Source organism: Columba livia, chromosome Z (assembly GCF_036013475.1).
Source record: "Columba livia isolate bColLiv1 breed racing homer chromosome Z, bColLiv1.pat.W.v2, whole genome shotgun sequence".
NCBI lineage: Eukaryota > Metazoa > Chordata > Aves > Columbiformes > Columbidae > Columba > Columba livia.
Window position 1 is genome coordinate 22,958,787 of NC_088642.1, and position 27,895 is coordinate 22,986,681.

At 39.6% G+C, this 27,895-nt stretch overlaps 1 protein-coding gene across 1 annotated transcript; it reads right to left on the minus strand.

The window, feature by feature from the left end:
* Positions 1–1,092: 1,092 nt before the first annotated feature.
* On the minus strand, positions 1,093–26,920 carry PRKAA1 (protein kinase AMP-activated catalytic subunit alpha 1). Its single transcript, XM_005508030.3, has 9 exons — positions 26,718–26,920; positions 20,047–20,188; positions 17,027–17,120; positions 15,088–15,232; positions 13,200–13,287; positions 12,085–12,309; positions 7,075–7,561; positions 6,556–6,682; positions 1,093–4,304 (listed from the first exon to the last, which is right to left on the minus strand). The coding sequence occupies exons 1-9, from the start codon at positions 26,845–26,847 to the stop codon at positions 4,060–4,062; spliced, it is 1,683 nt and encodes a 560-aa protein (XP_005508087.1). The 5' UTR covers positions 26,848–26,920; the 3' UTR covers positions 1,093–4,059.
* Positions 26,921–27,895: the final 975 nt, after the last annotated feature.

Sequence of the window (27,895 nt, forward strand, 5' to 3'; positions counted from 1 at the left end):
TGATGCTCGGGTCCCAGAGGGACAGGTGAAGCATGGTGGCAATGCCAGCAGCGTGTCACCCACAGCACTGACTGCTCTATGTGACAACCACTGCCTCCCCTCGGGAGACATGGCTCCAAGCAGTAAAAACTACAGGGAAGAACAGCCAAAACTGAAAATGAGGGGGATTTTCCTCAAGGGAAGAAAAATACACAGACTACAGGGTTTAAAATTGCTCCCTGGTTACAGAAGCAAACACCAAGACAAAAGAGCCACCCACAGTGCACTGAAAGAGCGGACTGGAAGATGCCAGGCAAGGCCAGGCACCGCAGGGCAGGGCGAAGGGGACATCTGCACCGAGTGTTTACTGCTCCTTCCATCTGCAGCCCCCTTCTGCAGTGAGACAGTTTACAGGATCTGTGGGAAAAGGGTCAGGCAGGGGCCAGGCTGGTGCAGTTGGTGGCCCAGCCTGCTGTCCTGGGTTATTTTCTTCCTCCTAGTGTGTATAGTGCTGTGTTTTGGGGTTACAACAATGTGGTAACACACTGATGTTTTAGTTTTTGCTAAGTAATCAAGGACTTTTCAGCTTCTCACCCCCCTCCCAGGTGCATAAGACATTGGGGGGTGCCAGGACAGCTGACCCAGGGGATATTACGTACCACGTGACATCACGGCCAGTATGTGTCTTGAGGGAAGCTGACCAGAACTGCGGCTCAGGGACAGACTGGGCATCAGCCACGAGGTGTTGAGAAACTGCATCATTGTGCATCACTCATTTCATATATACTATTCATACTTTCCCTGTCTGTTCTAGTAAACTGTCTTTATCTTAACCTACAAGGTTTACCGTCCTCCCCACCCCCCAATTCTCCCCCATCCCACTGGCAGGAGTTTGTGAGCAAAAAGCTGTGTGTTGTTTAGCTGCCTGCCAGGTTAAACCACAACACTGCCTTGTTGTTGAGAATTCTGCAGTAATTTGTTTAGTGCTCATGTTGCTGCTTATTCTAAAAATCATAATTGCTGTCGCTTTTAGAACAAGTGTAACAGTCTTTATCCATTAATTTATAACATATATAACTCTAGAAGACAGCATGCACACAGTTGCAGACAAGATGGTTCAGTATTTCATGTTTATTTAAAGTTTTGAAAGTTTAAAAAGTTATACAGTTATAAACAAGCATTTTTGCCATTCAGCTTTGACAAAAGAAACTGACATAGGAAGTAGGCACATCTTTGTTAAAGAACAGGACTTCATACTTTACAATGGTAATCAACTGGTAAAATAAAATTTATTTCCGAGTTTGTAATAAACACTCAAGACAAACATGACAGATTTTGCTTTAATATTGCACCACCAAAATTAATTTTTATCCATTACCTAGTGAGTCATATTGCACATGGACACTCAGACTCATCCATGGTTTTGAAAAAATTAAATTCAAAGGCAAAATAATTCAACGTACTCCAACTGGAGTAAGCTTGGGAATACAGAGTAACATACTTGACCAATCTCTATATTTGCATAAGCTGCCTCCTTATAACCCTGGCAGCTTTCTTAGTGAAGTTGTGTCTCACAGCCTATTGGCAGATACTAGTGCGATGCTAAAAAAGGGTCCACAAGATCAGTAGGAACATGTGAAGAAAGCAGTTTCAACAGCGAGAACTACAAAGCATAGGAAAGTCACACAAATGCTTGGGGTTCAGCTAGGCTGTCACAGTCCCCCTTTTGCCTTTCCCTGCCCAATACAAAAATCTCAGTTCAATCAGAAAATTTTTGGCCATCAAAACTGATTTCTCACACCAATATATTTTACTTTATTTAAAACTACACATACAGTACACTTCTGCCAGAAACTTAATTTAACCTCCAGATAACCAAGACAAAGTAAAAAACAGGGTTATCTTAATGCACAAGAGGGCCAGAAAAGTGTATAAAAATTAAGAACTATTTGCACCTTGACACCTTGCATTTGTGGTCAGCATTCCAAGTTTGCAAACCAAGAGCAGATATAATTTGTAAATATTTAGTTTAATATATGCAAGAGTGATTCCAAACCAATTCCAGATGAGAATTACTACAATAAAAAAAAACCTGTTCGTTTGTTGTATTTGTACAAGTGCAATGCTTAATTTCAAAATGAAAGGGCAGCAAAAGTGAACACACAGATTTATTCAATACATCAGAACCAATTTTTACAAGACTGAAAACAGGATGCAAAAGCATGTTTTGCAGCTGGTCCCTCATGTTGACATCACAATCTCAGGAGTTTAAGCCCAAAGCTTTATCTAAGGGAAATCTACTCTGGGATACAGCAAAACAACCTTGTGGTACAGGGACCGTGTGTAACACTGAGGGTAAACAACTGAAGTTGTAACCTGTACCCACACACTCAGCAGACCACACCATTGCCCAGTTCAGAACACAGTCACAGTAGTTCCAGGGCTTAAAACAGCTTTATGTTTCTTCAAATTCTGTGCATGTTCATAACAGACAAATTTATGGACTGAAGCCAGTTGGCCTGAATTAAACTGTTCTATCTGTAGCTAGTGGTTTTCTGTGCATGGTCTCAGACTCACTGGTGATTGGCAAGAATTCCCATCTGTTTTAAGAGCCCAGGTTTCACTGTGCATAGTAATGCCTTGATTTCCAGTCTGGCCCTGGGAGAGCAGCCCTTGAAACTGAGTAGGTGATGAAGTTTATTCTGAAGAGAACATTAATTATTGAATGCAAAACAAAACATTTTATGACATACAGTTTACTGTTTATGTCTATTAATGCTAGATGAAAATGGAACTGTGTCAAATTATATCCAATTTACAAGAGACTAAATGTTTTTGTGCAAGTACTAGTTGTGATTTTAATATATAAGATTCAAATTTCTTCCTCAAACATTACAAAACCATAAATGCAAAAGAATTTTTTACTGGTAATTCCAATATACTGTTGAAAACTTGAATATTAGCACTAAGTTGTCATGATCTTTTTTTCATATTCAACTGAAAAGCTGGACTATCTAATTTCACAATTAATTTAAACAGCAAAGCTATAAACGTGGCCTGGGAAAACCTAAGCTATATATGTAGTTTCAACTGCAAAGTGAATTCTATATAGTATATGCAAAGTTAACTTGTGATTAACAGTTGTATCAAAGTATTAACATAAATTTTTAAAAACTGTCCACTTCAGATTCTGGAATAGCATGCAATAGCCCCTGGGCTGTGCCATTAATTACATGCACATTTCTAGGGAAAAGGATTATCAGCCTGCAGTAGCAGCAGGGAGCTGCTGTGCTGTTATAACACCAAGGTATATGCACGGATCAGGAGCCCACTGTCAGTCCTCCTTCAAAGAGCAACATTTTGGTTTAGCCCATGGGATCCCAAGTCTTCTCAGCATTAAGCCTCTTGCCCTCATTGTAGACTCAATTATTCTACTCACAGGCCACAGAATTTCACCCTTAGTGCACTGCAGAGCACCTACATGCACTTCCAACTGCTTGGATTTGCATGCATTTAATCAAATTTATCAGTTGTTAGAAGCAGTACATTATAACACATTAAACTATTCTTTATAATTTACTATCAAATAAGGGGGAAGAAACACAGCAGTTTTAACACATTACTGTTAGAAGATGTTGATAGTTCTGACCCAATGAGGCACAATTGTAGATGGTGACCAACAAGTCATACTTAGGTCACTGAACTAGTAAATGTATATTTACTTACAGTACATCAGATCTATGTATTACCAGTGAAAAGAAACAAAAAAAGAAGAAAGTCCGTCTAACTTAGATGTTATATACAGTCTGATGTGCATTCAATTAAAATTGTTACAGACACTGCCCCAAGGGCATGTGGTTTCCTGTACCTGTGTTACACTATAGGACAGCAGACAATCAGAATTCACTCCGGCTTCAAAATAATATATGTAACTCCCCATAATCATTTCAATACCTGTGCAAATTGCATTCTATGGCTAGCTTTTTCAGCGCCTTAGTTAATTTGACTATAATTGGAAGCATCTGACACTATGCTTTAGGCATGCTTATTGCTGTAAAAGAAATAAGCCCATCTTCACAATTATTGTGCAAGTATTTTAATAAGATTTGCACACATCTCAAAAAATTCTATTGTATGACTCCCTGGCCTTGGAGTTAAGTCAGCTGTAGAAGACTCAAGCAAAGAGCTCACTGATGAGGTAAGGGATGTATCTGCAGATTTTCCTTGTGCATCAGCATCTGAATCTTTTTGACAGGATCTATAGTTGCTCACAGAGCCTGATCGCTGTGGAGTTGCAGTCCCAGACTTTGCTTCAGTAATTTCATCTGTGGGGAGAAGGGGACAGAGGAAGAAAATTAGTAATCAGTACTACATCAGTTATAGGAACAGCACACATCTTCCCCTTCTCTTAGTTCTAAATCCCATTGTGTTTTGGTTGAGGTTTTTTTTATTGTTGTTTTCATTTTGCTTGTTTATTTTTAATCTTGATGAATACATAAACAGCTTTTGCAAACTGTATATATTTGATACAAAATCAAAGCTCATACATATAGCAACACAGAAGCAAGTGTCCTTATGCAAATTACTCCTGTACTCTGAACTGTGCTCCAGAACCATTTACATCTAGTTTAGGCCAGCATGCACCATTTTTTTCATGAATTAATTTCTGCGGCTAATAGTTCAATTTAGATTCCTTAAAACAAAAACAGGATAGGATCATAAGATGAAGTCAAATAACAGTTCAAACATTTTGTAGATGCTTTTTGCTAGCACCTACTTATTCTGCTTTCTATTTGGTTATTTATGCTTTGTTATTATTTGTATTTTTAAGTAACTGATACTGTGTATTTGGGCTGCAGCAGCTTAAGTTAACCTTCAGTATGAGAATGAAATACTTTCATCTGAGAAGTAATATTCTACTGAAGTATCTTCTCTATTCTTACTTTAAATACTGAACATTAGTTTGACTTTCCCTTGCCACCAGGTAAGTTATTTCCAGGAGAAACCAGTCAACATAGGAGAGACTGCCTTTTCCCATAAAACCTAATTTAAACTACAGTTTGATAAGAGGAACACAGAACAGTTAACTGTGGTGGAGAGAAAGGAAAGTCAAATCAGCCTCACTATTGGAAGAGAGATGGTAAATCCACACCCTGGGCTTGTGTTTCCTCAAGCACTGAAGCCAGGACTGCAGCAGGCTGCCCTCCCGCAGGCATCTCCCCTCCAACGGGGATGGCATTTGTCCTACACTGCTACAGGTCAGTACAGGAGAGTGGTTAGTCGCCCGTATCAAATACGGCTGGATCTAAGCAAGCACCTGTATTGTTGGAAGGAATGAGGTAAGAACTGCACTGCCAAGCCAGATCAGATTAAACTGTCATGTGGCACAGCCACTCTGTACTGCAATCCAGCCACACTCCAGTAAATCCTTTTTCCATGCCACATGTTTTACCCTAGACATGTCATCTATACCACTGGCTGTAGGTAATTTGCTTTAGCCTACTATGCCATAAATAAGAATTATGTCTAGCCTCTATTAGCTCCTCCATTTATTTTCTGAAAGGTACTCAACCAGGATTTGTATGCCATGTTACTGTTACACTGCAGAAGAAATCTTTGCACAGGTTAGATCAACTGCTTTCAAGAGTTCATTTACTGCAAGCATACAATTCCTATCTCAAATTTTGTCACTGGTGGGTTGACTCTGCCTGGCACCTAGTACCTTAGCACAATGGGGATGAGAATTGGAAGGGCAAAAGTGAGAATATTCATGGGTAGAAATAAGCACAGTTTAATAAGAGGATGAAAGAAAAACAAAATTGATGCCAACATCACCTCTTTAAAGAAGACTGATGACCAACCAGTCTCAAAGCAACCTTCCCCAAGACCCCACCCCCTCCGTTTCTTTGCTAAGCATAACATTTTATATCATGGAATATCCCTTTGGTGAAACTTGCTCAGCTCTCCAGACTGCATCCTGTCCCAAATTCTTGCTCCCCGCACCAGCCTACTCATTGGGTGCAACGGAGTAGGAAAAAAAACAAGGCAACACTGCAAGTACTGCTCAGCAACAACCAGGACACTGCTGTGTCATCAACAAAGTTTTAGTCACAGATTAAAAACACAGCACCATAATTAACTCCATCTCAGCCAGATCAAGTACAGCAACATACAGTCCAAGTCAAATTTAAATGCCCAGATGTCAAGCTTTATCTTCACTAGGAAATGTTATTCACATGCTTACTTCAGATCTAAAATATTATTTAAATTTGGGGATGAGGCTCCAAAGACAGTTCACTTCCAGCTCTGTCCCCTTTTGCACTAGTGGTAGTAGTGCTGGTGCAGACAAAATGGAGCAGTTCAGGACTGCTAAATAGCTACTATTTAGGTGATGAAACAGCTCACTATCTGATCAAATGAACACTAGAGCAGGAAGGAATAAAGGAACGCTACTATAGATCTAGATTGGCTTAAACTAATACATGGCAACGCTTACGTCACTTCTAGACAAGTTAATTAAGACATGTTTGCACTACTTAGAATTATTTCTATTAAATTAAGTAAGTCTTCACATACCATCAATGCTACGGAAGTCCAGTAAGTATGTCCTGCTGTCCACCTGATACAACTGTAGACTCATTTTGGAATACGCACTTGTTACTGGATTCTTCCTTCGAACACGTAGATAGTAAGGATTTACAACCTAGTACAAAAGACATCTGAATTAGTTACCAGAACTGCTTGAGAGCACTGCATATCATTATTGTAATTTCAGCCCACGGTATTACACAATATCAGGCTTACCTGACGGGGTTTTGTGGTTATTGTTAGGTTCATTTTTTATTTTAGCCAACAGAAAAACATTCATAGAGCTCCAGCAGTAAAGTTTCATGTTTGCATGACTTTATTTTCCTGTCAGCCTGAATAGCCCCCCCCAAAACCCTTCCCGCACAGCAAGCCTAAAAAGTCAGCGCAGGCACACAAGACTATTTTCCAGCACAGGAGAATATAAGTTTCAGACTTCTAGGCTATGTAACTACACAGATCAAACAAAAATTTACTGTTATCTGCTCTAAAGATTCTTTATTCTTTTACCTTCCATTCATAATCCAGCTGTTTAATTGCTCTACAAACTTCAGCCATGATATCATTTGGTCGACTCTGACTCCGTATTCCCAAGTGCCACTTAGCTCTTCTTACACCTTGGTGTTTTGACTTCTGTGGATTCAGCTCATCAAGAGTATGGCGAGGACGTGGTGCTTCAGCTACTAAAAATGGCACTCTTTCAGGATGAGGGCGAGACAGATGGTGATCATCAAGAAAAGAATCTGGTGGGCTTGTAGCCAAGTAGAAGTCTTTGGCCTCATTCATTATTCTTCTATTATCTATAATGAGGTGATAAGCAACCGCTAAAGGGTCTTGATGATTTCGGCTGTATAGACAACTTAGCACTTCTTCTTCAGCACATTCAAACTTCTCACAAACTTCTTTTAAGGCTTCATCATCAATCATGGTAGAGCTATATGATGGGTCTTCAGGAAACAAGTATTTGGGGAGGTCCTGCTTAAACCATTCATGTTCCCTAGATTTAAAAATAAACAAAGCAAATGTTTTTAATATTAAATTACTTAAAAATAACATTATTTTTAGTCTGTACAAAGAGAATAACAGTTGCCAGTCCAAGTTCCCTCCTGTGCAGCCCAGACAATGACCAGTACCTAATAGAAAGTAATACCTTCCTTCACAAGGTTTAGCTAGAAATTTTGCAAGAGACTGGGAAAAACCCTATTTCCTGTAAGTGTTTCAACTACCTGAGCTCCAAAAATATCTTCCTATAACTCAAACAGCTTTTTATAAAATTGGTGGGGTTTTTACTGCCACTATGTTTGTTTTGAGATATTTTCAACTAAAATTCTTATACATCCCACCTGAGTAGTCCCTCCCCAAGTACACAGATAAAAATGTGTAACAAAACTAAGAAATGTTGATGCTGAATCTGTTTCTGGTAGATGTTTTGACACGGATTTTTGAACATTAAAGTCACATGGCATGACATTATTTTTTAAATTATTCTAGCATAAAGACTTGCTAGAAGTTTAAGAGCAGTTATACGGATGTTGTGGTTTAACCCTGTTTGGCAACTAAGCACCACAAAGATACTTGCTCATTTTCCCCCATTAGGAGGGGGGTGGAGAATCAGAGATAAGAGCCAGAAAGAAACTTCTCAGTTTCGTCATAGCTGATGTGCAGGCCCATATGGAAGAGTGAGATTCAGTTTGAATTATCAGAGTTGACTGCCCAGTTCACACACAGCTGGTGCCTCCATGTCTGTCCAGCTCATTACTGCCACAGTGTTGGTATATGATGTCAGTGGACTCCACAGAAACTTTTGCCACATGGACTGTGTGTACTAGATTTCATCCAGGTCTTTGGATACCTGGTTGTCATCCAGGTTGCTACAGATCACCTCTGCCACAGCTAATTCCCTAAGATAGCACATACCTCCCTCAGTGGTGGTCCACATGCTTAGGCAATTTTAAAGAACTTCCTTGGAGAGATACCCATGCTTCACACTTGACAGAAGACACCTCCAGAGACTGAGGATTCCTGCCCCTTTTACAATCCCTTTGTCAATGGCCTTGTCTCTGTTATAGTTGAATTGAATTTTGTGGGCTGGGCTGTGTTTCTGATTCTGTAGACCATATCCAGGATTCCTACCTTATCGTAAAAGCTATGCAAGTTGTATACGAGCTCATATTTTAGAGAACTGAAAATTAGTTCTGTTAGTTCTCAGTAAGCTCTTATCTTATCTTGAAAGTGCTGAGAAGGTACATTTGCTATCATCCAAGAATTTGTATAATTTTATACAAAGTGCGCATGTGCAGTGACAAAAGGTGAAAAGTACACTAGTGATGAAGACTACTTACTTCATCCTGAAGACCCCCTGAACGACCACCAGAGGACACTGCACATGCTTAGAGTAGTTCCAAGGTGTTGCAACTGATATTGTGAAATAATTGTGTAACCTAATGAATATGCAATATACACGTTGTAACTTTAATGAATATGTATGTAACCAAATTGTATAAAATGGTGAAGTTTGAATCAGTGGTCGGAGCCAGCTTTGGGTGCGAGCCCCTGGTTTCCCCAGCGCTGAAATAAAGCACCACATATAACTACGCCCGTGGTTATGTGTCCTGAATGCTAACAGTCTCTAACAAAGGATCCCAGATGCCAGGCCTCATAACCCTTTAATTCCTAGCTATTTGCGTCAATATTCCAGCACTAGCTGAAACCTTTTTGCGTACCTCACAGCTTACTTATGGATAGGCAGCAGGTGGTTTCTGCCTTATTTATGATTCCAGTCTCTTTTTGCTCCTGTTCCTGTGACTGCTCTGCTGCAGAAAAGGCTCCCTCTTCCAATTCTCTCCTTCTCCCTCTTAGGAGAAGCTTCTTCATCTCTTACAAAACAAGCTGACTTCCACTTTGCTTGTTTCTTTTTATTAAGTTGGTGCAAAAGTAATTGTGGTTGTGGACCGTGAATTTTAAATCATTATAACAAGGCTCAAACACATCTTTATTAATCAAAATCGCAACCATTAGAATCAAAACATTTTGCCAATGAGAAATAAGCTTGTTTATTCCTGTAGTGCAAAAATCCACGCTTCAGGATCGACAAACTCTTGGAAAGCATTTTCTGCATCCTGCTGGTTCTGGAAAACCAGCAAAAAGTTACCAAGATGCTTGAAGAAGTGGTAGTTGGTTGGCAAGAAGTCAGGTGAATATGGTGGATGAGGCAAAACTTCATAGCCCAACTCGTTCAAATTTTGAAGCATTGGTTGTGTGACATGTGGTCAGGCATTGTTGTGAAGAAGAATTGGGCCCTTTCTGGTGACCAATGCCAGCTGTACATGCTGCAGTTTTCGGTGCATCTCATGGCTTTGCTGAGCATTCTTCTTGGTGTAACGGTTTCACCAGGATTCAGAAAGCTGTGGTGGATCAGACTGGCAGCAGACCATGACCTTTTTTTGGTGCAAATTGGCTTTGCGAAGTGCTTTGGAGGTTCTTCTCAGTCCAGCCACTGAGCTGCTCATCACCAGTTGTCGTATAAAATCCAGTAACATTACACGTCATAAGCTGATCAAGAAATTGTTCATTGTTGTTGCGTAGAATAGGAGAAGACGATACTTCAAAACAATGTTTTGGTTTTTCAGTCAGCTCTTGAGGCACCCAATTCGAGCATTTTCACCTTTCCAATTTGCTTCAAATGCCAAGTGACTGTAGAATGGTCAACATTGAGCTCTTCAGCAACTTCTTGCTTAGCTGTAAGACGATCAGCTTCAATGATTGCTCTCAATTGGTCGTTGTCAACTTCCAATGGCTGACCACTACGCTCATCTTCAAGGCTCTCATCCCCTTTGTGAAACTTTTTGAACCACCACTGCACTCCACATTCATTAGCAGCTCCTGGGCCAAATGTACTGTTGATATTGGGAGTTGTCTCTACTGCTATATGACCCATTTTGAACTCGAATAATAAAAATCACTCAAATTTGCCTTTTGTCTAACATTATTTCCATAGTCTAAAATAAATATAAAATAAACAGCAAGCAGTAAGTCAGTAGCAAAAAAACAAAGTGAGAAAAGCACATTAAAAGGATGTACAACAAAACAACATTTAAGAATGTATTCCAATATCGAAGAGCAACTTTCATCAATGCAAAACACAATTTCTTTTGCACCAACCTAATCCTGTGAAGAAATTTAACTCTATCCCGGCCAAAACTAGTACAGCGGACCAAGCTCTAGTCAGTGCCATCCTCAGAATCTACCTCAGCACAAATGTGTTGAGCAAAATACACTTTCATCAGAAGCAACCACCTAATTCGGAAATAGAAAGTTTTTCCTATACCACTAAAAAGCACAGCCCGAGCCAGATGACTGAACCCACTGGGCCTTTCCCTTTGAAAGGACACATACCACTAGGAGAATTAAAGTATCCAATTAAACTCAGTTTGTCTTTTAAACTGTGAGATGACATGTTTTATGACTAATAGGACAGAACTGTCCAGGAATAGAACATCCATGCTCTGTAACCAACATTTATCAACATATTTTTCACACCACTTCTCTTCTGGACTTACTCAATGTGACTGAGATAGCTAAATTCTTGTTCTCCCAAGTTTTACCATGCTTAATTCTCACAGTGCTCTGACTTCTGCAAAAAGTACTTCCCGTTGTAATTAAGTAGCAAGTGATAAGTGCACCCAATTTACTGAAAGAACATGAACACTGTCAACTTCCTAACTTCCAGCCCTACAAGAAGCAGCATTTTCACTAAGGTAGTGTATCAGAGCTCTCTCCTTAGAGCTGCTTACAAATGAGAACAGGAAAACCTAATTAAGCTGCTGCACAAAGTACAACTCTAACAGTTACCTTTTTTTTTTTTTTTTTTCTTCTTATTTGACCTACTGCACACTTGTCAAAGCAGTCACCTTCTCCGGAATCTCCTCTTGGAATCTGGAGCCCATGATGGCTATATGTACCTACAAGCTTTAACTTATCACTCACACACAAATTCATGCTAGGGTTTTGAAGCTAGAAAATGTTATCTTGCATGTGGAATATTAACAGTCTTAACACATGATTTTTCAGAGTCAGCAGAAGTATCAATAAAACCAGTAGTTATCAGATTAAAGAGCTGTAACTTCCTTTCAGACATTTACAGTACAGAGAGGGGTTCTTAACAGTAAAGACTTTTTTTTTCTCCCCAGAGAAGTCAATAGAGTGTAGTTTTTGCAAACCATTCTGCAGGTGAATAACTTTGCTATAGCATTCTTAAACATGGAGTTTCTCACAATTTTTAAATGTAATACATATAATTTGTTTTACTGTAACCTCCAATAGATACTTCATTAGCCAGTGAAGATCAGAACCACAGCTAAAGCCAAACCAGAAGCAGAATATTCCATCTCTGTCTATAAAACACCAACAAGTTCTATGAATTATTCCTTTGTTCTGCGTATTCACACTGAGATTATCATTCTATTTGCACTGAGATTATAATTTCAGCATCCTGTGATTGGGCATCAGCTAGTGTCTTACCTAATGTCTCTGATAGTTGCTCTCTTCATTGGATCCACTTGCAGCATATGCTTCAAAAGACTAATTACAGATGGATTCAGGTACTGAGGGGTATAAAAGATACCATCACATATCTTCTTAAAAAGGGTTGGCACATGATCATCATCAAATGGAAGCGTTCCACACAACAAAGCATAGAGAATAACCCCACTGCTCCAAATGTCTACTTCTGGACCTGCATATAATCTGGGAAAAAGTTAACTATTAGTGATTTGTGTTTAAAACATTTAATTTTTTCCCCCTCTACTTTCTTACATTGTATCACACTGATTAAAAGTGTCTGAACTTGAGACAACTAATCCACAAGTACTGTTAACGTTCTAGCCCTCTGCCATGCCTCCCTTGAACCTCAGCGTCCTTCCCCTTCAAACACATAACAGGGCATGAGTTTATAGTTTTCCTCTCTACTGTATAACAATAACCCACAAATGCAATTAAAGACAATGGCAAACTGAAACTTGTACCTACTACTACTAATAAACCCATGTTACACATTGTTATTGCTGTTTTAGCAGAATCTGTGAAAAGTCATCTATCACCCAAATCTGAGAGGCTGAAAGTTTAAGACAAGTCCACATGGCAGAACTTGTCACATATTCTGTGCTGCTACCTGAATAAAAGACATTTGGCCTCCACTCAGCAAGAGGCAATATTAGGTTGGGTAGCTGAAAGCCGCAGATTTGACAGTCATGAAGTTCAAAAAAGTAGAAGTTACCTACAGACTAAGTATCTACTCTGCAGCAGATACCATCAACTTCACAGCAGACTTTGCCTGTAATTCTATCCATACCTCTACTTCCAAGATTTGAGCTGTAAGTGAGATTTGTAAACCAATTCAGGCACGCTGAACACAATGGATTTGGGGAATTTGACATCATATCCACCACAGAGGAGCTATTTAAAGCTAGTTCATAAAAACATTAAAAACTCAAGAAAAATTATCACAATAATTAAAAGTTCAGCCCACAGTTTCTCAGCATCAAGCTTCTTAATTGCACTAGTTCTGTAGCCTTCAGAATCAAGCAGAAAAATGACGGAAGTACACGCACACATGTATCCAATATAAAAGAAACTACCTTCCTGAAATTACTTCTGGTGCAGCATAGTTAGGGGAACCACAGCTTGTTCTTAAAAATTCTCCATCTGACATCATATTTGATAGACCTGAAAGTGTATAAGAGTAACTACTAAAATTTCAGAGACCAAAATGATTTCACACTGCATATGCCACCTAGAATAAATCACCAGTTAACTCAAATTAGAAAATTACCAAATTTATCTCATTAAGTAGTAACGTTGTTTGGAATTACTGACATTTTTACGTGAGCATGCTCCATAATCCTCCATTAAGTTTACAAGAAATCTGAGTAACATCAATCCTGTATTGCACAACCTAAAACTGTTTGAGAACATACTCATTCCAAAAGTTCAAAAAACAGTCCCATCTAGATGACACAAGCATGACAGAGAACAAAGTTGCTCTAAGGGAGACAGGGCAGCATAGCAAGGGAGGGTTTTGGTCATTAACAATAAGGTCTTAAAAAACACATTTGCTCCTAAATGCTCAAGTGAAAGATGCTACAACAGAATTACCAACAATTCTTTAAGAGGTTATACAGAATAAGGGAACTGAGGAGTACACATGACTTCTCCACAATTTAGACACCTACACTGCTCAACTGGTTCCTGAATCACTGCAGTTCAGTAGTTTGATTTCAGATATTCTGTTGGTAATTGAAGCATACTTCAGAACCAGGCCATCTTCACTCACCAACCCTCAGTATATTCTAATATCAGTAAGAACTACCACTTCTAGAATAGCTGTGGAAAATATAATCTAGTCTCCCCAGTGAAGGCTGCATGATCAAAACCACTGTAAGCCAGATAATCCAGTCTCCAAGAAGGAATTACGCCTTTTTATGGTGTGTGTGGCGGGGAGATAAGAGTACAACTTGGCTAGCTTTCATATTCTAATACACAAAAGCTTTTATTAAGCTCTTGTTTAATACACTAGTAACAATTAACTGAGTGCTAAGTTTTGCTGATATTTTAGTTCCAGGAACATATTTTTATAAGTTACTGTACTGCATTTCCTGACCACTTAAGACATTTCACCCAAAGCATTTTCTGCACACAAAAAATCAATATGATTCCCAGTGCCCACACACTTTAACACCATACTTTTAAAATATACTCAGAATACTCAGTATTACCTAGCACATTTCATCAGAAACTTCAAGTGCTTAACAAGGGCAGGTATCATACACTATGTCTACAAGAGATATATCACAATTATATAGGTAGTAGGGATACTTTATTGTGCTTATATGGTGAGGTTTCCTGATTCAGATAATTGCAAGGATTAGCTGCCAGTCTTCTCAGCATCTGTGTCACAAACAGCTAGTATAAACAATTAAGCTTTCTGATTAGACAGGTATACAGAAAAAAAAAGCATAGGAACTTGCAAGATTAACTGTTCTTATTCTAGTTTTTATGCATTAATTCAATTTTTTCAATTACATCTTTAGAGTTTTTAAAGTTAGAGTAATTTAATAGGAGGATTAGTGTATTTTACTATAGCAATGTGGTTCTTAAACATGAACTTCCCTCGCACTTCGTTTCCAGGGGATCTAAACATCTACATTTTACAGATGGTACAATAGGCAATAGGAGTGAATTTTGAAATGGAAAGGTCAGGAACCAAGTCTACTTAGCACTTCAGAGAAAATGCTGTTAAGCAAAACCAAAAAAGTCATTCCACAATTTCACCCAGTAGCACAAAATACCAGAAAAGAAAACCTGAGATATATAGTTTTGTGTTACATTCATACTCTTCAGGTTCTTGTATTGTGTCCCACCACCAGGATATTCAGGTATACACATTTTATTAAATGTTTCCTATAGTAATTAACAGGGTCTAAATAGCACCAGAAATGCAATCAGATATAAAATAGCAATGCTTACCAAAGTCAGCTATCTTAGCATTCATGTGTGCATCAAGCAGCACATTTTCAGGCTTCAGATCTCTGTGTACCACCATATGCCTGTGACAGTAATCCACGCCAGAAAGGATTTGCTGGAACAGCCTTCTACTTTCCTTCTCATCAAGCTGAGACAGACAAACATTTTAAACAACCATGAGACAGTGGAAGATAACTTGTTTTTCATTTATATGAATTAAATGAATTTTTCCCATAACCTAAAGTTATAATTTGCGGGTTTTACATTTTACACAGCAGATTATCAGAACGTGCAGCAGAAAGCTTCATACCCTACACCATTTTGTTTGTAACACAGCTCTAAAGTGACTAAAACAAAACATATCCACTAACCCAGAAAGTCACTGAAATTCGTCAATCACTTTTGAAATTTCTTGGTGAGATGTTACACACTCAGTAGCTAGAAACATTGGCACTCAAACACTGAAACCTCATCTAGGTGTTGCTGCTCTGGCAGGGGGATTGGACTAGATGATCTTTAGAGGTCCCTTCCAATTCCTAACATTCTGTGATTAACTCTGTCTAATTGGAATATCAATAAACTTTGACATTTAAGCACAGCATAAGATTTAATTTGACAAAAGCTGCTGACATACAGCAAAGAAGTGATACATTTTAGATGCTATTTATGATATTAGCAGCTAGCCCTAAACAGCAGACCTAGCTGGGCTTTTCCTGCAAACATGCCCTAATCCATGTCAAAGCTTTTTCTAACTACTAACTAAAAGTATCCCAGCTATCTAGATGGTTTGATAAGATAGACTTCAGACCTTCACAGAAGTACTTTTACTAATAGAAGAGGGTAACAAGGGTACAATGGTAGCTTTTTAATAACAGGTTATATTGAAGAAATAGTTTTCAGCTACTCCAGCTGGATACATATCCATCCAGTTTGTATGTAGTAATTGTAAATTAACATATCAATATCCGTAGAGAGGAAAAATGCTATGACAATGATCTGAAACATGTTAACATATAACCATTTTTACTTTCAGAACAAGATGTAGTCATAAAGTACATTTGAAGTGCTAACAGCAAAATTAATGCTGAATACATAAAACCAAACCTTAATTGATGTGACCGGTACCCCTGCTCCCAGTCCCTGGTAATGTGGTTAGCATAAATAACACCAATTTATGAGCAAGCAGCCATTCTGTGACTGAGCAAGTAATGTATTCGTGCCCTTTCCCTCATTATCAGGCTGTGAAGGTCTTGTGAACCAAGCAGACAAACCAAACAGGTTTCTTCTTCCCCTCTCTACTGGCTCCAAGGTGCCTGGGAAGCAGGCAGGTCACTCCCTTACCAGCCTTGAAGGTCCCTGGCACCCAGTCAGGCACTGGTGATGACTCCATCACAGAACAGGGAAGCATAACAGCACTCAGAGCACTGTCCGTAAAATCAATTACAAGTCCTAAGCGGGAAACCTGGACCAGAACTGCTGCTGAACAGTGAGACCTGGGAACCCTCATAGCCAGGGCTGCCTCCACAGTCATCTGCATCCTCCAAGTGAGTGACTGAGTGATTTGTCATCTTTGATACGATTTTTGACTCTGGACTGTGTTTGTTCTATTGATACAGCAAACCATGTATTAAGACTTAAGCCAATCTGTAGGTAGTCCAGGTGATTAGAAATCATAGGTTTAATTGTATTATAAACTCTGTATTAGGCTACTTATAAATTGTACTAATTTGATTCTGTTTGCAGAAATCCTGCCACTCTAATCATAAATTATCTGCTACACTAATCATAATATCCTGCTAAGAAAATAAAGCTTCAATTATATCATTCTGCCAAGGATCCTCAAAAAGAATTCATCTGACCCTCAGTGTCAGGTGAGGCACAATGTTGCAAAAGCAGTAACAGAATGCAAGTAATTGATTTTTAGATTTGGACCACTTCTTACCCTTCCATTTTTACAGATATAATCAAACAGCTCTCCTCCTGAAACATATTCCATCACCATGAAAATGTCAGTGGGTGTACTGATGACCTGGTACCTGATAAGACAAGGTATCTGTTAGTCTATGCACTCAGTAAAAGATGCTAGTTACATTTAGTTAAAACCAAAGTTGTGCAAAGAGTCAGATAAAAGCATACTTTAAAATATTTATCAGACCATTTACAGCTACTGTAATGACAATATTTTTCAGAAGTTATTTCCTTTCACTACGTGATGCCACCATTGCCAAGACTAGCAAGAAAATTGTATTCCCCACCAGAAGTAGCAGTCTTTGCACTTTTAAGAGAACCACACTTAGTCCAAATGATTTATATGAAACTATTTACAGTGCTGCCCCATAGATAGTTTGGTGCAGGAAGGAAGGCATTCAAAAGGCCTTTGCTAGTGTCTCAAAAATATACACTCTTCAACCTTAGTATGCAAAAAACCTGACTTGTTATAAATGAAAAGTGTACTTCGAGACTAGAAAAGGAATCTTCTTAGTAACCATTAATATAATCTTTTACAAAGAGATTCAGATGTGTCATTTGTGATTAAAAGTATCAACACTGATTATTATATTTTAATTATTCTATATCAATTAAGTTTAAAAAAACCCCAAAACTTTGAAGCTTTAAAATAACTAGTTTATGGCCAAATCCACATTTAAGAACTTTTTATTTTGTTCTACATATCCTTACCTAAAAGTTGTTTTATTTCTTCCCCATACAGCATATTATATTGAGAAGACAAGAAGAAGCAACTGGATGAAAATTAATGTTTCAAGGTACCACATCTAAGCATTCAAACATTTGAATTGTAATAAATAACTGAACTCACACATACAGAACTGCAACATTTTTCAAAATGCCAATTCCAAGACAAAGGGGAAAACAGATGTGCTTCAGTTTACTCAGGCAAATTATTAATGAACTACATAGACAGCAGTGAGCTCAGACTACCCAGCTGAATGTGCATGTGCACACATTGTGTATCTATTTTAACAGCTTAGTATTATAGTGTAACATTTCAATAATCTCAATACCCTTCTGAGGCAGTTATCAACATGAGATCTTCTAAGTTAGTTCTACATAAAATCTTACAGTCCAAGGTACTTTACCTTTTCTAATTTTCTAATACCTTGGTTGAAAATATCTCACGTACTTACACATCAACAACATTCTGAAGCCATGGCTAACATACTGCTACAGAAATAGTATTTTAATCCTTTCAATCCAAAAGTTACAGGAGTGTTTCTGTATAGTCAGTTCCCTTTTCTGGTTACAGAAAAGGAGGTTGTGGAATAGTAACACACCTATAATATAAATAAGTTTATCAAGGCAAACGGCATAAATGACCAGAATGCAAAAAGAGACAATTTTATGTAGGAAAACAAGACACATTCTATTGTTAGCAGTCAAAAATCAGAGAAGATGCTACACAGTTTCTTATTTAAAGCACGGTATAGAAAGAAAATCTTATTGCCACAGGCTTGTAATGCATGTATTGTTAATGCCATGTATAAAGTCCTCCATAAAGCACAGCAGTGTAACAAATTAGAAACTGTCTAATTTGTAATATTAAACTGAAGAGATCAGTTTACCTTTATCCCAGCTATCTTGAGCTGCTATCTAGCAATTCCCTAATCCAGTTCCTAATATCACAAGCATCATGATCCTAAATTACCAGCAAGTCTACTTGCACAATTATATCAATTGTATCCCAAATGCTATTTACACACAGGCTAGTAATACTTCTGCTTTAGAAATGCAGGATGACTAACTGAAAAGTTTGGGTTCATCAGTTTTTCCATCACCTCCTACATCTTGCCCTGTCTCTCCACATACAGGAGAAAAAAATCGCCCTCATTAATTCCTTGAGAAAGAAACTGTCATCTGAAACCTGTTAAACTGACTTAACAGTTTAACAGCACCTCCCTATCTAAGCTGGTACACTGACACTTTGTATTTGTTTTGGCTACATCTATGTCTTCTGGACTCACTAGTGAACTCTGACTGGCAGCCTTAGCAACTTTGTAGCTAAATCAGCTCAACAGTCTCCCAAAAACTAACATACTGAAGAAGTTAGTGACTTAATTTTACAGAATCCAATCTAGCTTTAGTGTAAGAGCTTTTGCTAAATTAAAGGGAGTACTGAGACGGCAGCTGTCAGTGGCAGCGTGGTTTTAAGACTGACAATAAAAAAACCCTAACAACAATACCATGACTAAGACAGTGAAAGTCAGCCACACTCTACAGGTGCAGGTTAACTTTACAGGAAACGAAAGCAAAAATCAATGGCATTTATAAATTATTTCCTCATACCGGGCACAAGGGGTCTACTCTGGGACATATTTAATTGTACTCTGAAGTCCACTGATGAACTATTGATCACCGAACAGATGTAAAGAGGCATATTCTAAATATCACATTTGGACAAGTGGTAGCAGCCATACTGAAGAATTCTGAAACATCAGTACCATTTAACAACCATACATCCTTAATTCATAAAAATCTCACAGAGCACCATCTACATCGGAAAGCCATAGATCACTGACCAGCAGATCATTAAAAACATATTTCAAGTAAGAAAACACAATAAGCTTAGTAGAGAAATGCCATTTACAATATTGTTTTTAATAACTCATTTTCAAAGCAGAAAAAAGAGCAAATATAACAAGGAAAAGAAAACTGATGTAGCAGCTAAAAACAGTGATGGATGCTAGTAGAAGCATCTATCATGTCATTACTTTTTATATGCCTGTCCAAAGAAATTGTAAACAAAGATCTAATGGAAGCTCTGAAGAGATCAATTTTGCAAATTTTGCAATTTTGCAAAAACACTGAAAATGGTTGCATACTTGAAAGATAGTTACTTTCCTGACAAGTTACAGCTAGTAGCATTGCCATTTACACATTTCAGATGCGTGAGAGCAAAAAGAGATTAGTGATCAAATAAGTTTTATTACAGAAAGCAAAACTTACAGCTTAATTATATGAGGATGCCTGAAGAGTTTGAGGTTCTGAATCTCTCTGCGTATTTTTCCTACAACATCCAGGCTGCGAATCTTCTGCCGATTCAGGATCTTCACTGCAACTTTATGCCCAGTTAACTCATGTTTGCCAACTGCAAGGAACAAGGAAGTCTTTAGTCAGGGTTTTCAATTGCTCCGTAAATACATCAATTTGCTCATTTCAGCTGTAGCCAAGAAATACTAGTTAAGATGTTAGGATTCCACATCTCCCCATTATATTTGGGGATATTGAAAACCAGATGGCACACTATTTCTTCTGCCTTACTCCAATTTCTCCCACAATTCTATCATTAGAAGATGAATGGGAAATGTAAGGAAAAAAGGAAACCTAACCCTCGGAAGTCTTGCAGCATGACTACATTTTTGCACTATTGCAAAGCAAGCATATACCAAAATATTATCAACCTTGCTAATTAGGGAGACCATTTTCTCTCCCCGTGTAAGTCACTCCAAGCTGTTGGATTACTTGGTAACCCACTCAGACATGTTCTAAAGCTCTTCTACTTGATCTGCAAAGATCACGTCTACTAAAGAAATCAGGCCTGTCCTTCCTCCTAGAAGCCTGTTTCAGTAATTAGTCTCAATTACCACTACAAGTATCTGATCAGTTTACTCGAAAAATATTTATCTGTCCTTTATGTAGTCTGACCCTACAAAACTTCACATTCTCTGCAGTAAACACCAGAGCTTTATTATGAAAAATAAATGGCAAAAGCTCCAATAAATGTGCAAAATTAAATCCAATAGTAACTATGAGAAGCAGTGCAAACATACAATCTCATACATCCCTCTGTTTCTTTCCTACTTCTAGGAGATCATTATTTTTTCAACAGAGGAACTCAAAAGTGTAAAATATTTCCTAGACAATTATCCCTCTTAAAGTCCTCAATTTTGCAGATGCTGTTAGAAGCAGCCACAGAGTTGCTAAGAATATCCTCTTAAACCCAACACTGGATCACAAATAAACTACCAAAGATAAAAATATTTTCCACTAGAGACGCTATCTGCATAGGTTTCTGCATACAGTGATTTAACACTGCTAATATTATAAGTACATCACTTTCATTTGCTACCCTGATTCCTATCTGTTGAGGATAAGCCAGATTCCAGTGACATATACATGGTTCATACTTGTCCACTTGAGCAGACACTGCTAACAGACCTGTAGTGAATTAGCAAACATATGTAGATAGAATTAGCAAACATTTATCTGCAAACCTCATTCCCAGCACAAGACCTTCCTGCTGCCTTCTGCCTCTATCTTGACCCAAAATACAATGCAAGGGGAGAAAAAATTCTTAGCAGAGAGACAAAGGTAAGATAAGCAGATGAGTAATAATTCTTACAACAAAACAGTCACTGTGCTAAACAAAGCAGTATGTCTAAATTCCTGTAGGGAAGTAACTAAGTAGTAGGTTACCCAGACCCTGGACCATCAACAATGCAGTGGTGAGATGCCTTTTGTACCCAAGACTACAGAAGGGCTCCAATTATGAGGTGAAAAAACACAACCCCTCATGCTGAGGAGGCATTACCTAAAAACAGCCACAATAATCAAAATACTGTACAGGCACATTTGCACTGCTGAGCAATGCAGGACAAAGCCCACATCCACCACAAGTTCTAGACAGACCGCAAAGCACTGGTAGGTGAGTGCCTAGAACTGCAGAATCGTGTCGCCTGTGAGAATTATTTGCTTTCAACCAGATCTACAATTAAAGTAATCACATCCCCTTTGCTTTCTTCAGCTCAAATGTGGCTGGACTTTTAAAGAAACCCACCAAATTATATCACATATGTTCAAACCCTAATAAGTAATGAATCAATAACATTTAATATTAGGAAAGCAACTAATACATTTGAATTACAAAGCCTTTGTCTATCAATAACATGAGCCAAAGTAACTCAGAAGTATTTGAAAAAAAAATTCTTAATAAGCAAGTTAAAATTTAACATTAATTTTAGTTAGTAAAAAACAGCTTCTTAGAAACTAACCAAAAATCAGTTAAGACACGTGAATTTGCACCTCCCTTTGCTTTACAAAGTACATTTGAGGTGTTTAATTCAGTAAGCAGCAATTCAAGCAGTTCTACAGCTAGCATATAGATACTCAGTTCTGACACATATTGCGTTACAAAGTCTCTTTTATCAGCAAATTTGTTTCATTTCTGATTTGTCAGTCTAACTTACACAAAAGCTAGAATTTCATTAGAACTCAGAAAAACATTAGAAAGTAATTTATTAGCTACAGCAATCCACGTTCAATATGCAAGGCACATAATTTTTCAGAACACATTTTTTCTTTAGAAGTAATTTAACAGTAATGCAGTTGACTGAAATAAATTCTAGTTGTCACAGCCTTGATTTTATTCATTGACTGGGAGATAACAAGATTTTCCACTTCTTCAACTCTGCTTGACAACTTGGAATAAATTACTGTAAGAAAAACATACTGTAGTTTTGTGCCAGTGCAAAAAGATGTCAAAGAGCCTGTACACTTGCTTAAGACATTCCAAATTGAAATACTCTTCAGTAATTTTTGCCTCCCTTTTAAAATTCCATTTAAGCCTATAACAAATATAGCTTTTCCAGACACAATTTTCCAATGACCATCTACTTCATGAAACAAAACAGTTTTCTTGGATATGGTTCAAGGTATCTGTTATCTGCGAAACAGCAGACACTCACTGGTAACAGACTGCTGACTGCTTTTGAATTTGGCATAAGGACAGAACTGAAGGCAAGACCTCAGATGACAGTATCATATAGAAAAGTAAGAAGGCAGTGTTATCTTTCCAAAAGCTACTGTGTATTACCACTTGACAGAAGTTTTACCTATAAAAGGGAAGGATCACAAACCAGAAGTAAGCAAAATATTTATGTTATTCACACTAATCCTCAACCAGCTATCAGTCCTTCAAAAGAATCACTGCAAGATGTTCATTCCACAGACCTAGTATTTCCCTATATTTCAATAACAACTGCCTTCAAGCTTCACTATGGCTGTGCACAGCACCAAGATTCCCAAGACAGTGATAGTCTCAAAACAGCAGGGACTTCTTTGAACTGCTGAAGTGCAGGCACAACAGCCTCTAAACTTCATTCAGCAGGCCTTCAATTGGAAAAGAAAACTGATTACAAGTCCATCCAGAGTAAATACAACATCCTTACGGAATACAGGTACCAGTCATGAAGTTTGTAGGAAAAAAAAAAAACTGAAAAGGCATATGTTGTATTTAATGAAACATTTCTGCAATAGGCCACTAAGACAAAAAAATAGACGAGTTAATGCCGTGCAAAGGCATATTGCTGCATAACAACATTACAGAGCAAACTGATCATCACTGTCCTTTTCCAGGTCTCTTATCATTGCCTTGACCAAGACCTATTTACTTCAGTTTTGAAGTCTATACAGACCAGGGTCTGTACAGACTTCTACTATAGACCAGAATAAATACCATATATTTACAAACATAAGCAGCACCCCTCAATTCCTCAGCCCAAATCACTGGAAACCTGACTACTTCCTTTTATGAAAGCTAACTTTATTTAAAAAAAAAAAAATCTGGAAATAAAAGTTTGTATTTGGCTTCAGCAGAAAACACAAGTAGTGTCTTCTGGGGTTCTGTTTTGGGTTTTTTGTGTGCATGTTGAGGGCTTTTTTGTTGTTTGTTTTTGTTGCTGATGTTGGCGGTGGCTGTTTGTTGGTTATTAAAAAAAAAACCCACAACAATAAAATTGACAAAAATAGGGATAGATGTTTTACACTGAAGCCTGGTGAAATTTAACTAAGAATGTGTCTCACACAGTTGATTTAGGTTCAGTACCCTCTTTTACCTCACAGCTTTTCACTTCTGTGTCATTTTAGCTCTTCCTGGATATTGGCTAGAAACAGCTGCCTCCTCCGTAGCTGCCCATATGAGGCACAGCCAAGTGCACTAAGTAAGTCAGTAGTTAATTTCAGTCCAGTAGAGCCAAATGAACAGTTAAACTGGAGAAAAATAAAATAAAATTTAAAATAAAATTAAAAAAAAAAAAAAAAATCACACCACTAACAGTTCTCTGTGAGGGTAAAAGGGTAAGCAGCACGGGAAACTCATCGGACAGCTACCTTGACAGCAAGAGACCTTTAATAATTACCAAGTAAAGCACTGGTTTTTCACTTCAATCTTCTCAGGGTGCCACTAGTGTAAAATTAAGGACCCACTTTCAATAAGCCATATGCTTGACATCCTACATTACACAAGTGCAAAGAAAATCATAACTGAATTTAAAAAAAGAACATATTCACTACAGTTTTTCACTTTATTGTCAAGTGATAAAACCATATCAGATTCACCAGACGAGGAAAGTTATGATGACTACAGGAAAACAATCACATATCTAGCATTAAATGAAGAAACTGTGTGCTTGGGAGGAAAACAAGTGCATTGTTGATAAAATACATCCTTCATTATGTACAGCTAAAGCAAGACAAAATTAACACAGCACATAATCTAGGGACAACAGTAACAAAAAACTTATAACAACTAGTATTTGAAAACAAAGTATTAGTCCATGTAGACTAACGCCTGCAGATCCTAAATAAATTCCAAGGACACTTAAAGAAGACATATAGTATATAGAATGATGCTGCATTTCGTCACAAGGTGATTTCTCCTACATACTTAGCAAAAAATATTTTCACACATGCATGTGTGTACTCTTCATACAATCAATAGTTACAAAGCAGTCTAAAAGAACACCTAACATCAATCGAATAATACAGACAGACATGTATAATGGAAACAGAGCAATAAAACTGGCAAATTAATTTTTTTCAATTGTTTCAAGCTAACTGTATTTTATGAAATATTAATAGGAGTGATGTTCAATAATATACTAAAAATATAACAGTAGCTCCACAACTGAGCATCTTTCAAGGTTTCAACTTAAGATGCATTTTTGCCGATCGAGGTAAGAACAGCAGCCGCAGAGCAACAGCACTCTCTGAAATTTAAAAGCAGATTAGAACATTTACGGGTATACCAACTTCAATTCTGTGCAGTCCACTGAGGAAATACAACACATCTTAGATTCCTCTTCTCCCCTCTCACCAAGTAGTCCCTCCAAGATGAAAGGGAATTTGATGCCTGTCTTCTGCCTCACCTCATTTCCTCTCTCTTTAAGGCGGTGCTCGGTTCCCAAGGAAAGGAATGGTATTCCAGCTGCCAGCTGGGGGTCACGGCCCCACAGTGGCTGGGGGTGACACTTCATAAGCCTGCCTTGAAAAACGGAGGCTCAAAGGACTCTACTCTCAAAATATTTTCCACTGCTTTCCTAGATATTCTTATGGACAAATATACTCCTATTTTCTACACATTTGTAATTTGTTCAGAACATGCCAATAGTTGAGAGAGCTTGTGCAGAAAACATACATTAGGAACATCTACACTGAAAAAGGTATAATGTTAAAATACAGCTAACACATTAGATACAACAGGATAACCTGTGTTTTTTTACTACTTGTAGTCATGAGCAATTCATGAGACTAAGGATAAAAAAAAACAAAACAAACACACCTTACTAAGAATAAAACCTGACTCTAGTCTAACCCACCGGTGGAAGGATGTTTTCAAGTTGCATACCTCAATATTTGAACCATTCTCACAAACAACACAGCAGAAACAGTGTAAGTTATTTTGTTTCCACTAGGCTTCAAATCTGTAGCTTTGTATCTGCACCCCTTTTTTAGTTTTTAAAGTTCAAGCTGAAAAAAAGCTTTGATAATCACTGGTCAATGAGATTTAGCATAAAGTCTTTCCATGCTTGTGTCAACTGTGACGCCAGTTAATTAAATACTCCCAGACTCAACTTTCTATGCTTATTCCTCCCTCTGTAGAGGGAGAAATCTTGCCTTCCTTACAAGAACACCAAGTGTTAGTATTTGTGCAGGTAAATGCAATGTACAGACAGCTTGAGAACCAAGACTGCCTACTCTCACTGCATAGCCAGTGCAATTTGAAATAAATGCAGCACCATTAACTTCCAGGAGTTATTTCCGTCGATACAGAGCTGAAAGCTGTTCCTGCCCCAGCCATTACTTCCCGCTGCGGGACCAAAAGTTCCACCCCCGCCGCTCAGCGCAGGCAGCTCCGCTTCCCCGGCGCGCCGGTCGCTGTTCCCGCAACACCAGGGCCGGCCGGCGGCCCACAGCCCGCAGTCTCCGCGGCTCCCGCTACCTGTCCTTCTGCCGCTGTCTCCCCCCAGCCTCTCTCCCTCCGCCCCCACCGGACCGCGGTGCCAGCGCCGCCGCAGCCCCCGTGACTCACCCGGCCCGGCGGGAACGGCGGGGCAGCGCCCAGCAGGCTCAGGTTTCCCGGCGTCTCCCCCAGCCACCTCGGAGCTGAGGCCGGGAGGCGCAGCGGGGCCAAGCCCGAACTGAGGCAGCAGCGGCCCGGAGCGCCCACACTCCCTTGGGCCTCCACACACTGCTCGGCCAGGCCTCCGCGTCCACTCAGCCCCACCGGACCGGCCGCCGTGAGGTGACGGCAGCGGCAGGAGAGACCCCGCTGCTCAGCGTCACACGCCCGCCAGCCCGTTCCCGCTCCCCGCAGCCCAGCCGGGCTCCCCGCCGCTCACCCTTGACTTTGCCGAAGGTGCCGACGCCAAGGGTGTCGCCCAGAATGTAGTGCCCTATCTTCACTCGCCCGTGCTCGTGCTTCTGTTTATCCGCCGCCGCCATCTTGAGCCAAGGGCCGAGTCTGCGCATTGTGCCCGCCCGCGCCGAGACGGGCCTGAGCGCCGGCGGGGGAGGAGTAACCACACAGCGCCCGCCCGCACCGAAAGTGGGAAGTGAGCGCTGCGCTTGCCGCCTACCCGGCGTCCACAGGGACAAGCCATTGCGGTTCGGGAGAGGGGGCGGGCCGGACCAGCGGCGCCGCGGGGGGTGCGGCCGCTGCTGGCGGGCTGAGAAAAGCAGCCCCGCAAGTCGGAGTGAGGGGCCGGGAGGGGTTTCCGTTTTTACACACACTGAGGAGCGGAGGGGATTCACGGGGCTTTCGTGACCAGGGGAAGGCGGATGCGGGGCTCGCTACCCATCCGCCCTGGCCGCTCGCCTCGGCACCGGCAAGGTGCGAGGGGCTGGCGTGGGTCCCCGGTGTCGGAGAAGCCACCGCCCGGAAGCTGAGGCTGCCCCGCGCTGTGGCTCCGCCGCGGCAGCAGGCGGCGGGGAGCTGGGGCCAAGCGCTCCACACAGCGCCAGTTGTCCCTCCCGGCGCCCAAGTGAGGACGGACAGGGAATACAGGCGTACTTTTAATTAAGAAATCTCGCTCTTGCAAGGAGGCGGCTTGGCTGTCCGCATTGCCACCGCGGCTTCTGGGGCCGTTCGGGTTGTTGGCTGACACTCGCTGTGCCAGCCGAGGGGCTGATGGCCAGCAGACCACAAACTTTGCTACCACACCACCTGTGATGAGCTGTGAACGCAGGTCTGTGGCAGTTGCAGATAAAGAGAGATGGTATAGTCCTGTTTCTTCCTGCTTCTCACGCCGGCTCTAGCACAGGCAAACACCCATCTAGGCCTGCATTACAGTTACGTCAGGAGGGTAAACTGCCAGAAGATCAAATTACAAAAAATGACTACCGGGATCCAAAGACAGAAAACATGGGAACTCGAAAAAATAGACCTCTCAAGTTTTTCTATTTGAAATCAACCTTCCAAATTAAATCTGTTAGTTCTCCCATTTCCTCTTGTCCAAATCCACACAACTCCCATCCCTTCAACTCCTTTCCCCAGAACTGAGTGATATCACTAAGTGCT